The 14,720-nt window shown below is 41.4% G+C and overlaps 1 protein-coding gene across 18 annotated transcripts in view; it reads right to left on the bottom strand.

Annotated features, from left to right (window-relative positions):
* The window catches only part of CACNA1D (calcium voltage-gated channel subunit alpha1 D), a 214,424-nt gene that overhangs the window by 73,699 nt on the left and 126,005 nt on the right, over positions 1 to 14,720 (bottom strand). For all 18 annotated transcript variants that reach the window (XM_079964941.1, XM_079964943.1, XM_079964939.1 and 15 more), the window contains 6 exons: positions 9,295 to 9,415; positions 7,522 to 7,636; positions 6,200 to 6,269; positions 5,425 to 5,494; positions 3,635 to 3,776; positions 2,999 to 3,128 (listed from right to left, as the gene is read on the bottom strand). In XM_079964941.1, coding sequence (XP_079821067.1) covers positions 2,999 to 3,128; positions 3,635 to 3,776; positions 5,425 to 5,494; positions 6,200 to 6,269; positions 7,522 to 7,636; positions 9,295 to 9,415 — 648 coding nt within the window. The remainder of the gene's footprint in view (positions 1 to 2,998; positions 3,129 to 3,634; positions 3,777 to 5,424; positions 5,495 to 6,199; positions 6,270 to 7,521; positions 7,637 to 9,294; positions 9,416 to 14,720) is intronic.

Here is a 14,720-nt window from a genome sequence, read left to right as displayed (position 1 = left end):
GGTCCATCAGATGATCCACTGGGAAAATGGTGAGGGATTCTGCATATCCCCCTCCCCCTACAGACCCCAGCAGCGTCTCCTACACTGTTCCAGTGGATTTCCTAAAGCTTCTCCACCCACCCCTGGACAGCGTGAGATAAAATGCTGGTGGGATGCAGGTGAAGTGGGAAACGGCAGAAGTCACCTCCCTAGTGCAGGATTAAACACCAAGTAAAATTCTGCCTGGGTGATGCTCTCAGAGCCTGGGAGTGACATTTGGATTCCACCCATTATGTTTTAATCATCATAGTGTTCTTGTAAGAAATGCAAACAAATTATTAACAGGTGCAACTTGTTCTCGGAACATAATATAACCATACTAATGAAACAATCTCTGCATTGTTTAGGTTTTGGTTCTTATCGTATAGAGAGTACTGAATATTCAAATATTCTGAATGAGAATACATTACTAAGCCAGCTTGATGTGGTTGGAAGAACCTTCAGAAATTCTCTAAACACATGGAGTCCTTTTTGCACAGATCACAGGGCAAACTTTTAAGGGTATATCTGTATACTGATGTGTCCATGGAAAAAAAGATACCCATTTTTGCCAATTAAAAACACTTCAATCAGGCGTTGTCATGTCATCATGTTACAGCATGAATTTATCTTCAAAACAACATTTTCTCAAAGTTGCAAGTGTGACTGATAGACATTTGAGCAATTTCTTCTGTATGAAATAACAAGAGTTCATGCCCCTTGCAAAGACTCTCCTATTTTGTGTCCACGAGCTATTTATTCATCCTAACATCTATATACCCAAACATAGTTTCCTATAAACCCAAGAAGACTCATTTCAGCTTTGGGATGCTTCCTTGACATATATACAATTTGGCTGTAATAAGCAGCATAACTCAATCCATCCAACAAATGCGGCTTGTGCAATTACCTTCCACTATGCCACTCACCTCTTTGGAAACAAGAGGAGTCAGCCTCCAAGTCCCCTCTTCCAGTCCATAAAAGGGGATGAGGGGAATAGAAGAACGGATTCAGATTCCCACCCCAAACAGATGATCAGCACTATCAAAACAGACAGCACCAACCATCTATTCAGCCTTGCATGTGGAGCTCTGTAACCACTTGTACCTTCTGTGCATTAAGCTCCCTAACTGTGCTTGTACATGAGAAAGCTTTATACCAAGCATGCTGGGTTGGGATGTCTGCCACTTCAGGGAAAGGGCTAAACTAAATAATAGCAGGTGATTTAAAGCTGGTGTAGAAAACATTTCTTCATAGGCACTACCTATTACACTGTTACAACTAAAGATCTTGGTGCTTACATGTAATAAAATCACACCAAGCTTGAATGGATACAATTATTCTAACAATGCCTTCTGTTGGCAGGGCCATACCTACGATTTTTTCTTCTCTGCATACATACACAATATTTTTAAGGTGAGGTTTTTTTAAAAGGAATAAGTGTTTTTCCTAGAATGGTGTTAAAGAGGTTTTCTCATTTATTTTCATGTTTAAATGGATGGTGAGAAAATATATATATGGAACTCTATAGGGAGAGAGAGAGAGTTTCATTCATATATATATATATATATATATATATATATATATATATGAGAAATACTTTAAAAAGCTGGAGAAACACCCTTTCATCACTTGACCAAATGTTTCTGCCACAAATATATAAAAAAGTGTAAACTGCTCACCTCCAAAAACAGGAGATGGTCTCAGGTCCCAAATATCTGGAAGACTGTCCCCTTCCCTACAGACCCCCTTGGGTGTTAAGATGAGCAGAGAGGGTCCTCTTGGTAGTTCCATGACCCTCAGAAGTTCCTTTTCTGTGGCAGCTCCAAATTATGGAATTTCTTCCCCACAGAGGTGTGTGGCATTTTCACTATGCAGTTTCCATCATATGCTGAAGATGCACCTCTTTCCCCAGGCCTTTTGACACCTGGGATATGTATTTTTAGGACCCACCCTATTCTGGCAATAGTAGTTTGTTTATAGTGTTTTAATATTGTATTTTAAATTGTGGTGACCAACCCTGGGACCTTATGCTAAAGGGCACGTAATAAATTGAATAAATAGGTAACATACAAATGCACCCTTGATTCGAAATTACCTTTTTGTAGCATTTATTATTTTGTAGAATATGCCTAGAATATGCCTTTTTTATTTTAGAAATAAAAAATGAACGCTATAGACAATATTTATAGCAGCATTTGTACATGAGAGCTGCATACAGCATATTATACACCCACTTTAAATAGAAGCAAAATCTATGTGTAGTTGTATTGCAGACTGCAGTTTTTATATGCTTGTCCCATTTCATTTTCTAATGTTGAGGTTAAGGGAGCGGACAACATGGTGTGGAGGCTGCAAACTAGGAAGGAGGGGGAGTGGCAAGGCAATGGAGAGGTCAGTACTGTGCAAACGCAATAGCAGAGCTAAGCTGGAACTACTGCCAGTGAGTTTGTACCATAGCAACCTCCCCACTGCCTCATCCCTTTCCTTACCTGGGAGCAACAGGTCTCAGCTGTCAGGAGGTCAGGTGAGCGCCACTACCACACCACATCATGTGCTACTGCCATCTAGCTCAATAATGGTCCATCTAGCTCAATGCTGTTTCATGCTGACCAGCAGTGGGTCTGTAGGGTTTCAAACAAACATTTCCAAAACCCAACTAGGAATTTCTACATCCTGAATATTATTAGTGTTGTAACTGAGCTTATGAAGAACACTTCACTGTAAAAACAAAAACAACAGCTGAGGCTACTCTATGACTCCAGGCTCCAACCACAACAAATCTCTGCACTATTTTTGTAATCTCCAAGTTGGTTCCAACATCCTATTGAATCTTAAGAAAATACCCACATGCTGCTGAATTTCAAAAAGCTACGCTTATGTACCGATCTATTATATTCATGGTTTGCTCCCATTCCGAAGGGACCATTTTAAAGACGATGTAGCATGCAACTCTTTTGGGGAGTCTGTTTTTTCTTACGTTGTTGCGAAAAGAATGACTGCGAATTGGATCTTCTGCTGCAAGGGAAGCACTGCTAAGCATGATGAAGACAAGGATGAGGTTGGTGAAAATGTGGTGGTTGATCAGCCTGTGACATCCCACTCGAATCCTGAAGAAAAGAATGACAAAACAGAACAATGTCATTACAAGTGGGAAGTTAACTGCTCCTGAAGCTTAAAACTAAGCAACTGCAGAGCTTTATTTTTTAAAAAAGTTGTTCATCTGGAAAGCAGCCATGTTGTCTTGTTAACTGCACTAGTAATTCTGAAAAATGTACATTTATATGTATCATATAGGACAGCATATGTGAGTATCTTATGGAAAGTGGCCAAATTTTATAACTTGGACGATATTAAAAAAAACCCCACACATTTGGATATAGCTGCTATTCAGACCATGTTATTCAAGTAATACGTAATCATTTAAACAACCTACTAGAAGTTTGGTTTGCAAAGAAATCACACATCTGAAAAACAGCTTTGTATGGTCATTCTGTTGCTTTTTTGTTGTTGTTGCAGCCAGAAAAAAGTGTTGCTATTTTACATGGAAGCCTCAATGTGGTAGTACTATTGAATAACAAACAATTCAAGGGATATACATAAAATGGTTATTTACGGGTTTGTATTGCTGAAAATAAAGAAGGAGCTTCCTTCAGGAATTGGTGTCATCTTTTCCTTCATATTCAGTTCAGATATTCTTCGGGGTCGGGGGCCAGCTGGCACTTCAGGTTCTTCCTCTTCCTCTTCCTCTTCACCTACTTCAAATTAATTACTTTCTTTAATATGTATATACAAAATATGTAATATTAGAAAAAAATATTGGAAATAGATTATAGCCACTAGATATTTAAAACAAATGCTAGTTAATATAAGGTCATTCCTGCCGTTCCCATCATTATAGTTTGCTACTTCGACTCTGAGAGGCATGTGTCTCTAAATACCGATGGGAAGAGGGCTATTACACTCAGGTCCTGCATTCGAGGCATGTTGTTGGCCGCTGTGAGATGCTGGCCTAGATGGGCTTTTGACAGGGCTGTCCTTTATGTTCCCCAATATAAGTTATTACAATGAAAAACAGTGCGTCAATTTTAAATTCTTGTCTGCAGCTTCTAGCTGAGAGCATGTTTTCTAGGCTGCCCGCTCCCCTTCCTGTTCTGTGCACTTTTCACAAATTCACTGTCAGGCCGGTCAAATCATCCCCTATTGACACAATCAAAGCAACGAGTTTTTTCAACTGTCAGGGTGTAATAAACTGCCTTCCCCACTCCGCCCATGGAATACTGGTAAAGCTCTCCATAGATGCGAAGCAACTGCAACTGCAACTACAATACATGCCTTTGTCCCAACTCCTTTGTTTGGTTGCACAGATCACTGAAAATGTGCCACAAGAACATTTTGACTATTGCATGACACTCCCGCCAGTGACTTTTCAGTGACACTGCCCTGTCTGCAAGTAACAGGCGGGAGTGGCGGCCTTGCTATGATGGTGAGCACACCTTAATGCAGGTGCAGTAGCTATGGTACTATTCTCTGCATGTTTTCATCTATCTAGAGGTGTGCTCCCATGCAGGAGTCGAACGTTGTGTGAGAAAAAATGTCACTCAGGCAAGGATTTTCTCTTTCCCGCACTCTCATGTAGCCACCTCACATGCCCTTGAAAACCCTCTCTGAAGAGTCAGGGACAGTGTGCCCTCTGTTGAGTGGGCTGCAGCAGGAAAGAGAAACTGCCCTTATTCAAGTGAAAGCACATTGCCCAAGAGTGGGAAAGTGAACAACTTCTAGATTCTTTTATTTTTATTTTAAGTCATCACTGTAACTGCCTCAACCTGTGTCCATTATTTAGTTTGGAACATGGTTTGTCCATTTGTCTGTTTTCTATGCATTTTGATGCCTCTCAAGATAGCGTTGCCAAACTCAGAATAATGGTTCCTGAGATGGGGGTGGGAATTTTTGTTGATGTTAGGCCTCCAGCTGCCATTCTGAATCAAGATGGCAGACCATAACGTGACTTTGGCAAGACTTTGCCCAATTTTTGGCTTAGGTTCAGCCGCCTCTGATCATTGCCAACTTGTCATGAGGATCTCCAAGGTGAGGGCGACAGTCTTCATCTATGTTTGGATTCCAGGTGCCATTTTGAATCAAGATGGCAGACCAAATTGTGACTTCACCCAATTTTTGGCGTGACAAATCCAAACTCACAAATACCATCCATTTAAATACCATCCATTTAAAAACCAAAATATATTTTTGGTTTCCAAAAAAATCCTGGGGAGCACCAGGAATTCCCTGCTAGTAATTGCTGAAATGTGTGAAATCTATACTTTCTTTTTAGTCGTATTAATAAATAGCATGTAGTACACTTGACCCAATATTTTTTCTCTTGGTATATGTTAAGTGCATTAGTACCTGGAACATCACAGGGTGGGTAGGGATCTTTGTCTTCATCTTCCCCTTCTCCGTATTCATTTATGGTAACCTATTACAAGAACAAAAACACTTCAGAAGAAAGGTAAATGGGAGATGTAAACTGATGCAACACGCTAAACCAAGCCACTCTTTTTCCTGTTCTGCCCTCCGCAAAGCAGCCCCACCCCAATCCCAACACTTTACAATTTTTAATTAATTCAATAATTCTGGTTGAAGAAATAAGCAGTAAAAAATGTGCTTACAGCTGGATTGTCTCATAAAGAGCCCATGCAGCTTGGGATAAGTCAGAGGTCAGCATTCCAATGATTTCCATTAACTCAAATTGTTAATCTTTCAGTAAACCGAGTATAAATATGCAATTAAATATCAAATACTTATTATGTTAGAAAATAAACCTTTTACTCCATTTATTATTTTAATGATATTGTCCAATAAAATCTAGCAGGTCATAAATAGACACGTTGCTAATATTATCTAATTTGCATCTCTAAACACACACACACACAGAGTAGAGGAGATTTGGGGACAGCCGATGCAAGCGTCTGGGCAAAAAATTCTCTTGCTTGTGGCCTTGAGGCTTGATACAAAGTAGCCATAGGCACCCACCATATGAGAGGACTCAGTGCATTCTAAGAACTTGGCAACCCACATGAGGTACAACCACAAGCGCGGATGGAGACCAGTCAGTTTGGAGTATTGACAGGTGTCTGTGCCTTTAAAGAATATATAGCACACAGAAGTGAAAATAAGGTACCTTAGCATCCTTGCCCTTCTTTTGTTCACCTTCTGGTTTGTCCCCCTTTTTAGTATCCAAACTCTCTTTTCTACAAGGAAGAAAAGAAGGGGGTTGGGAAAATAAAGGAGCTCATGTGTGGTAGCTGTGAACAAAGTAAATTGCCAAGCTAGGCATCTGCATAGCTGCAGCCAAACCAAAGCTTTCCCAACCTCACCACTGCCTGACTGCGCCCCTCCTCTGTCCCAGCAAGTGCAACAATGCTGCTACTGGAAATGTTTTATCTGCTACTGAGATAGCTTATGTGCATATTTTACTGTCTGTACACATGGTAGTAATTAGGCTTTCAATTATGGCTTACTGAAGCAGGTACAATGTGGATGTCTTCACACATGAGGGTGTGCATTTCCTATCCTCCAGCTAGGAACAATATCATTAAGTTAAAATTCCAAAATCTACAGCCGGGAAATACCTTTATTGGTATTGTTACAAAATATTACAAAAGCTTAGGAAGCTTTAGAGTTCCCAACAATTTGTCAGCAGGCAAGATATTACACAAAGCATGGGGGGGGGGTTAAAATTAAAAAGTAGCATAAAAATTAGGCTGTTGGTGTACCCAAGAGGTCAGCTTATACATTCACTTCCAAGATGTTGACTTCAGGCTGCATAAGTCCCTATCAGGTACTGCAGTCTGGTAATGTTGGTAACCCCTGGGAAGGAGATATTAAGCCTGCAATCTCCATCTTGGAACTGAATCTACAAGCTGACCTGATGACTACAATAAAATTATATTTTTTGTCCTTGTTCCGCCACCATCATGAACCGTTGAATACTCAGTCTTTAAAACAACAACGTTGTGTTGAATCCAACTAAGTCATTGTGCATGAGGAATGACTTCTCTAGCCCAAGGGAACTGTCCCTCACTCTCCTTCTTCTGTGTGCCCTCTGCATTGGAGGGAGGAAAAGTTCCATTGTACTTGTGGAAGTCATTCCTCAAGCACAATGGTTTTGTAGGATACAACCCATAGCTTCTTGCATAACTCAAGATAAATTGTAATGGTGATTTTATATGCAGTAGATTTTCACAAGTTAAATGACTATGGTGGAGTCATTAAAGAAGAGTTTAACGTTGCCAGCTGACCATTTTCAGAACTGAAAAGACATGTCTAATGCTTATTTGTAATGATAAGTGTGCTGTTTTAATAGGGACAGGACCTCCTCAGTTCACACCAGCTTTCCAAAGTGCTTACAGTATACCTGATTCTTTAAGGATCTTTACAAAAGAACCATAGGAGAAAATCAAGAAAGCTGCTTTCACATGTACTGTGCCATTTCTTCTGTACCTGGCAGTCTTTTTCCTTTCCTTTTCCTCTGCTTCTTCTTTCTGAGCAGTGTTCAGACTTTCAGCATCTGCCAGGTTATCCACCGCAATGGCCAAGAAGACATTCAACAAGATATCTAATTCAAACCATTTTAAGGATACTACATAGGTATTACAACCCAGTTCCTTTGCCAACTGGGAAGCATGAAATCCATATTCCTAAATTCAGTGAAGGGCATAAGCAAACAGGTACAGGATGTTTTTTATTTAAAAAAAAAATCCCATGCCTCACTTACATTGGTTTACAAGTCTGTAGCAAATAGAAAATTCACATATTCACTTGAAACCATCCATGGGGAGGATGCACACACAAGCCCCATCCCCAGCATTCCTGCTCCTGTGACTCCATTCCCAACTTTCATGTGTTGAGCAAGGAGGTCTGGGGTGGTGGTAGGAATTCATGCTTTAGCTGCATGTTTAGAATCTTCCCTGTGTTTGGGGACCCTGCACAATGAATCAGGGCTCCTAATCAAGGGAAGGATTCTAAGTTCATTCATTTCAAACGGGAGAAGAATCTCCCTTCAACCCTTCCATTAAACATGTAAACACTTGAGGCTATACCTGGCAGGAACAACGTTAGATGGAAATAGCATGCACAACCCCAATCCTTCCCTCAGTACATTTTCAGGCAAGCGTATGAATATGCTTTGGTTTCCGTGAAATGCTTCGGATGGCTATTACATTCCCTGGCAAATTCTCCTGGGCAAGATAATGACAGTGAGCACAAGTTCTCTTGCACAAACCCAACTGAAATGAAACTAACATGGAAAGGAAATCTAGACCTAAACAACTCAAGCAACATTTAAAAATTTACTCAAAAGTAGTTGCTGATTTTAGCCCTATTCAGGTGCCACTTCCATGCTGACATACAGGTGCTGTGACAGCTCCCAGAGAGGAATGACTCCTCAACCCACTTCAATATCAGGGACCACCTCTTCACATACTTTGGGTGATAGCCAATGTTGCGCAAGTGGATTTCCTCTTCCTCTGCTTTCCCTGCAGCCCCCCCCCCCCCCCCGTGGCCTCTCAAGTCTACTCCAAGGAGCTTTCCAACTTCTCAGATTTGGCAAAAATGGGTGGGAGAAGGAAAGGAAGGGCAAGTACCAAAACACCAGCAAAAGTCTGTTTTCCTGGCATACAGGCATAATTGGAGATCACCCATAATCACTGTTTGTTTGTTTAATCATCACACCTAACATAAAGGAATTTCATAACTAATTATATCCTCGACACAATCCAAGTATTTCTCCCAGTTCTAATTCTAATAATAATTTTATACTCAGCCTTTCTTCCTGACAGGGACTCAATGTGGCTTACAGACAGAGTTACAGATAATTCCACCAAGTATGGAAAGTAGCTCATTGCTATTGCTAACTGGGAGTTGCACAGAGTCCAGGTCAAATCATCTGTGATGGAAAACCAGAATGGGTAGAGAAGGAAAACAGAATGGAGCATCTTGGAAGAGGGCATCTGGCTGGCTGGCAACCTGGACAGAAGCATTCCATGCTGCAACATTTTGTTGGAGATCCAGCAATTCCTTATCACAGCTATTTTAACCAAGAACAGAATCAACGTTATCAGTAATGACTGGTTAGGAGACCAACGTGTTTACACAAATTTAACTGAGAATTTTGAGAGTGGGGAATCAGAATGTGGAAATCTCTGATTTAAGTATTTTATATTCATGTTCTTTATATTTCAGAATTAAGATTAATGTCTAAAAATGAAAGGATACAGTTACCACAGATGAAGAGGATAATGAAGTATATGCAGACTACCATTCCTGATGATGATGGGCCTCCATAGGCCATAATACCATCATACATTACAGCATTCCAGTCTTCACCTGTTAGAATCTAAGAAATTGATTCTTTATTAATGAGTGAACACAGAACATTAAAAATCAATTATGTTTCTGCTTCAGTTCACAGCATAGAAAAAATACTCCATTAGCTGTACTTATATGACTAACAACCTTCTAACCACTTCTCTTATGCATTGCTTTATACTACTATAAAATAAGGACATACTGTTTTTGCGACGGAGCTTTAGATCTAACAAAGCCTTTGCCAATACATTGCATTTAGGGTTTTGGAGATTTACTTTTCTGAAAGGACTGCTGAAATTGTTGCCTATGTGAACATTTAGGGACATTCCTGACATGACATTTGTTATCTGCACAAATTATCCCACCTATCCTTGAGTACGCGATCACATATACAAATGTAGCACATGGACCTAGCATTAATACTCATGATTTTTTAGAGAATTTCAAGTGCTTGAAGCTCTTCACATACACTACCTTAACAATTCTTGCAACAGCTATATAAAATAATCTAGAATGATCATCCCCATATTGCAAACAGGATATGTATGGCCAGATGCAGAGAGAATGGTAGATTCTCTTAAGTCAGTGAATATGTGGCTGAGATGAAACTTTAACAGGAGACTACCTGGTTCACTGTAAAGAAAATGCTGTAAAGAAAAATAATACACAGTGGAAGTGAGGAACAGGTTTAAGGATTTAGATTTGGTGGACAGAGTGCCTGAAGAACTATGGATGGAGGCTCGTAACATTATACAGGAGGCAGCAACAAAAACCATCCCAATGAAAAGGAAATGCAAGAAAGCAAAGTGGCTGTCCAATGAGGCCTTACAAATAGCGGGGGAGAGAAGGCAAGCAAAATGCAAGGGAGATCGTGAAACATACAGGAAATTGAATGCAGATTTCCAAAGAATAGCAAGGAGAGACAAGAAGACCTTCTTAAACAAGCAATGCAAAGAAATAGAGGAAAGCAATAGAATGGGAAGAACCAGAGATCTGTTCAAGAAAATTGGAGATATGAAAGGAACATTTCGTACAAAGATTTCCATAATAAAGGACAAAAGTGGAAAGGAGCTAACAGAAGCAGAAGACATCAAGAAGAGGTGGCAAGAATACACAGAGGAATTATACCAGAAAGAAATGGATGTCTCATATACCCCAGGTAGTGTGGTTGCTGACCTTGAGCCAGACATCCTGGAGAGTGAAGTCAAATGGGCCTTAGAAAGCACTGCAAATAACAAGGCCAGTGGAAGTGATGGTATTCCAGCTGAACTATTTAAAATTTTAAAAGATGATGCTGTTAAGGTGCTACACTCAATATGCCAGCAAGTTTGGAAAACTCAGCAGTGGCCAGAAGATTGGAGAAGATCAGTCTACATCCCAATCCCAAAGAAGGGCAGTGCCAAAGAATGCTCCAACTATCGCACAATTGCACTAATTTCTCACGCTAGCAAGGTTATGCTTAAAATTATACAAGGAAGGCTCAAGCAGTATGTGGACCGAGAACTCCCAGAAGAGGCAGAGGAACCAGAGACCAAATTGCAAACATGCGCTGGATTATGGAGAAAGCTAGAGAGTTCCAGAAAGACATTTACTTCTGCTTCATTGACTATGCAAAAGCCTTTGACTGTGTCGACCATGGCAAACTATGGCAAGTTCTTAAAGAAATGGGAGTGCCTGATCACCTCATCTGTCTCCTGAGAAATCTCTATGTGGGACAAGAAGCTACAGTTAGAACTGGATATGGAACAACTGATTGGTTCAAAATTGGGAAAGGAGTACAACAAGGCTGCATTTTGTCTCCCTGCTTATTTAACTTATATGCAGAATTCATCATGCGAAAGGCTGGGCTGGATGAATCCCTAGCCGGAATTAAGATTGCCGGAAGAAATATCAACAACCTCAGATATGCAGATGACACAACCTTGATGGCAGAAAGTGAGGAGGAATTAAAGAACCTTTTATTGAGGGTGAAAGAGGAGAGTGCAAAATATGGTCTGAAGCTCAACATCAAAAAAACGAAGATCATGGCTACTGGTCCCATCACCTCCTGGCAAATATAAGGGGAAGAAATGGAGGCAGTGAGAGATTTTACTTTCTTGGGCTCCATGATCACTGCAGATGGTGACAGCAGCCACGAAATTAAAAGACACCTGCTTCTTGGGCTCCATGATCACTGCAGATGGTGACAGCAGCCACGAAATTAAAAGACGCCTGCTTCTTGGGAGAAGGGCAATGACAGGCCTAGACAGCATCTTGAGAAGTAGAGACATCACCTTGCCAACAAAGGTCCGTATAGTTAAAGCTATGGTTTTCCCAGTAGTGATGTATGGAAGTGAGAGCTGGACCATAAAGAAGGCTGATCGCCGAAGAATTGATGCTTTTGAATTATGGTGCTGGAGGAGACTCTTGAGAGTCCCATGGACTGCAAGAAGATCAAACCTCTCCATTCTGAAGGAAATCAGCCCTGAGTGCTCACTGGAAGGACAGATTGTGAAGCTGAGGCTCCAGTACTTTGGCCACCTCATGAGAAGAGAAGACTCCCTGGAGAAGACCCTGATGTTGGGAAAGATGGAGGGCACAAGGAGAAGGGGGCGACAGAGGACGAGATGGTTGGATAGTGTTTTCGAGGTTACCAGCATGAGTCTGACCAAGCTGCGGGGGCAGTGGAGGACAGGAGTGCCTGGCGTTCTCTGGTCCATGGGGTCACGAAGAGTCGGACACGACTAAACGACTAAACAACAACAACAACCTGGTTCACTAGAGATACACCAGTGTCAGGGCTCCACTCTGTCCAGACCTTATCTCTCACCTCCTCAGGTGAGAACTTAGGAAAGCAAGACCCTTCAGCAGATCTCCACACTGGGAACGACTCGGACTAGACAGTTACTCTGGACATCCCTACCCTGTACCCTGGGCCAGGAGGCTGCCATGCCAGCTGTTTCAAGGCCACAGGAGCAGAGGAAATAGTGAGTAAGGCAGCAACTTCAAGGCCATCACCAAAATACCTAGCAAGGGAGAAGTGCATGAAAACACCTGCTTGGATACCAAAGCCTGGGTGAGACCCGGAAGGGGTGGAGCCTCCAGCTCCTATGCAAGGAAAAGCTCTCTTCCAAGCTCCAATCTTCCTAGCCTGGGGAAACAGACAGACAACCAGCTCTGAACTGGGTAACTGCTAGAAAAAGCAACTGTAATATTCAAAGTTGCAGTCAGCAAAGAGATCCCTTGGTTCACTTTGCACCTATTAGCAATGTTTAGGATGACTTAAACGGACAAGAAATGTATTGGCTGAGTTAGCCCCAAGACTGGCTGTGGATGTAACAATCCAGAGACTGAAATCATTAGTCATTCATGCATCCAAGCTCATTGTTTTCTTGGCACAACCAAAAGCACCTGCAGACACCTAACAAAGCAACCTCTGAAACAGATTTCAAGCGTGCACAGGGAGCTACAGGATAAAGGAGTTGTGAAAAGGGGGAATTTCTATTGCAGAAGCAGAACAGCAGCGCTTGATGCAACTGAAAATGATCAAGGGAATGCAATGTGATAATCTTTATTAAACCACCAAGATTCTGCAAATGAACATGTGATCAATTAACTGAGAATTTTAAAAAAAACAGTATCTTTTTGCTGTTTCTGAAGCAACGCAGAGTACAAAACTCTAATCAAAATCTATCCAGGTTTTTCCCCTTTGGTGTTTTATTGAGATAATTCAGCACCTAATCAGCTAGCTTGCACATATTTCATCTGGGTACATCCATAATATGAATGGAAAACAGTCTGAATATGGTTTCAAATATGGTTTGTTTGTCATAGCTTGGCCCAAAGAGCCCTAGGAACTATAGTTTTATACAGACATTGTAGGTTTGTTCTTGAATAACACTGGGTGATATCCAGTTGTGCCCATCTGCTAGCGGAAATGACTTCCACTCACAACGGGACTTCTCCTTCCTCTCCTCTCACATACAGCGCTTTGCATGCCTACATCTGCGCCTTTGGGGGCGCGGGCTGAGGTATCCTTTGGAGCTGATTTTGGGCTCTGGAGGCAGGAGAGGAAGGAGACACTGGATACCAGCCCCTATGGAAAACTATCATTCCCGAAAACAATTAACATTAAAACAGCTTTGAAACTCCTTTAAATAAATAATGTAGACGCACAGTGCACAGCCAAGCAGACACCAAACTTTTTACTGAACGCTATAGTAACACTGCATCCAGACATGATGCTAAGCTATGGTATAGTATTACATGAACAAGCATCAGGTTTCTGCACTGCCACTTCCCTCCTTGAAGCAGTCACAAGGAGGTCAGAAGCTTTCCTCTTTGTAACAGAAAGAGCAGTCACTCCACCTCTTCACTGACCAGGTACCACCACCTCCCATGCAAACTTACGAGCTGCAGAAATTAATTGGAGGGTAGGGAACTACTGTTAGCAAGCTCACAAATCTGTCCAAGCAAGGGCCCAACGTGCACCTTAAAATTATAAGAACAGAAAAGCACTAGGAAAAACGCGTAAGACAGAACCCGAGTTAACAGAATACTTAACTCCAGAATCAAGTGGGATCTAGTATTTTGTAAATGTGCTTCAGCATGAACGCGAGAATGACTACAAACAGCTAATACATGTACAGCCTCACCTCAAGGCCACTTCACTATTGTTTCCCCCCACACACATGAAAACTAATCTCTGTTGTATAAAATGCATGTCATTTATAATGTCTGAATGGATGAACTGTCTGTTTTTACTTTCCAGATTAAAGAGTTGGAATCAGCCACAGAAACATCGGCGTCCTCATTTATGCATCTATGCTCCAAAAGTTACTAATGCTGACACTAAACCTAGCAAACATTGCTGTCTGTAACATCTTCAACTAAGGCTGCAATCCTATTATATACAGTGGTACCTCGGGTTAAGAACTTAATTCGTTCCTGAGGTCTGTTCTTAACCTGAAACTGTTCTTAACCTGAGGTACCACTTTAGCTAATGGGGCCTCCCGCTGCCACCACGCTGCCACCGCGCAATTTCTGTTCTCATCCTGAAGCAAAGTTCTTAACCCGAGGTAGTATTTCTGGGTTAGCGGAGTTTGTAACCTGAAGCGTCTGTAACCTGATACGTCTCTAACCAAAGGTACCACTGTATACCAAATGGAATTTTCTTCTGAGTAAACATGCATGGTCTTGCACTGTAAGTAAACTTGCCTAGGACTGGGCTGCATGATTTGTAGCAACAGCAAATGAACACCAAGAAATATACCGGTTGTGTCAAGTCTGGATGATATCACAGTAGTGCAGGGACATTATTTCGGCACCACAGGTAGATAAATAAGAGGAAACTA

The sequence above is a fragment of the Podarcis cretensis genome (assembly GCF_951804945.1).
Source record: "Podarcis cretensis genome assembly, chromosome: 2".
Classification (NCBI taxonomy): Eukaryota; Metazoa; Chordata; class Lepidosauria; order Squamata; family Lacertidae; genus Podarcis; species Podarcis cretensis.
This window is presented reverse-complemented; position numbering and strand designations above follow the sequence as displayed.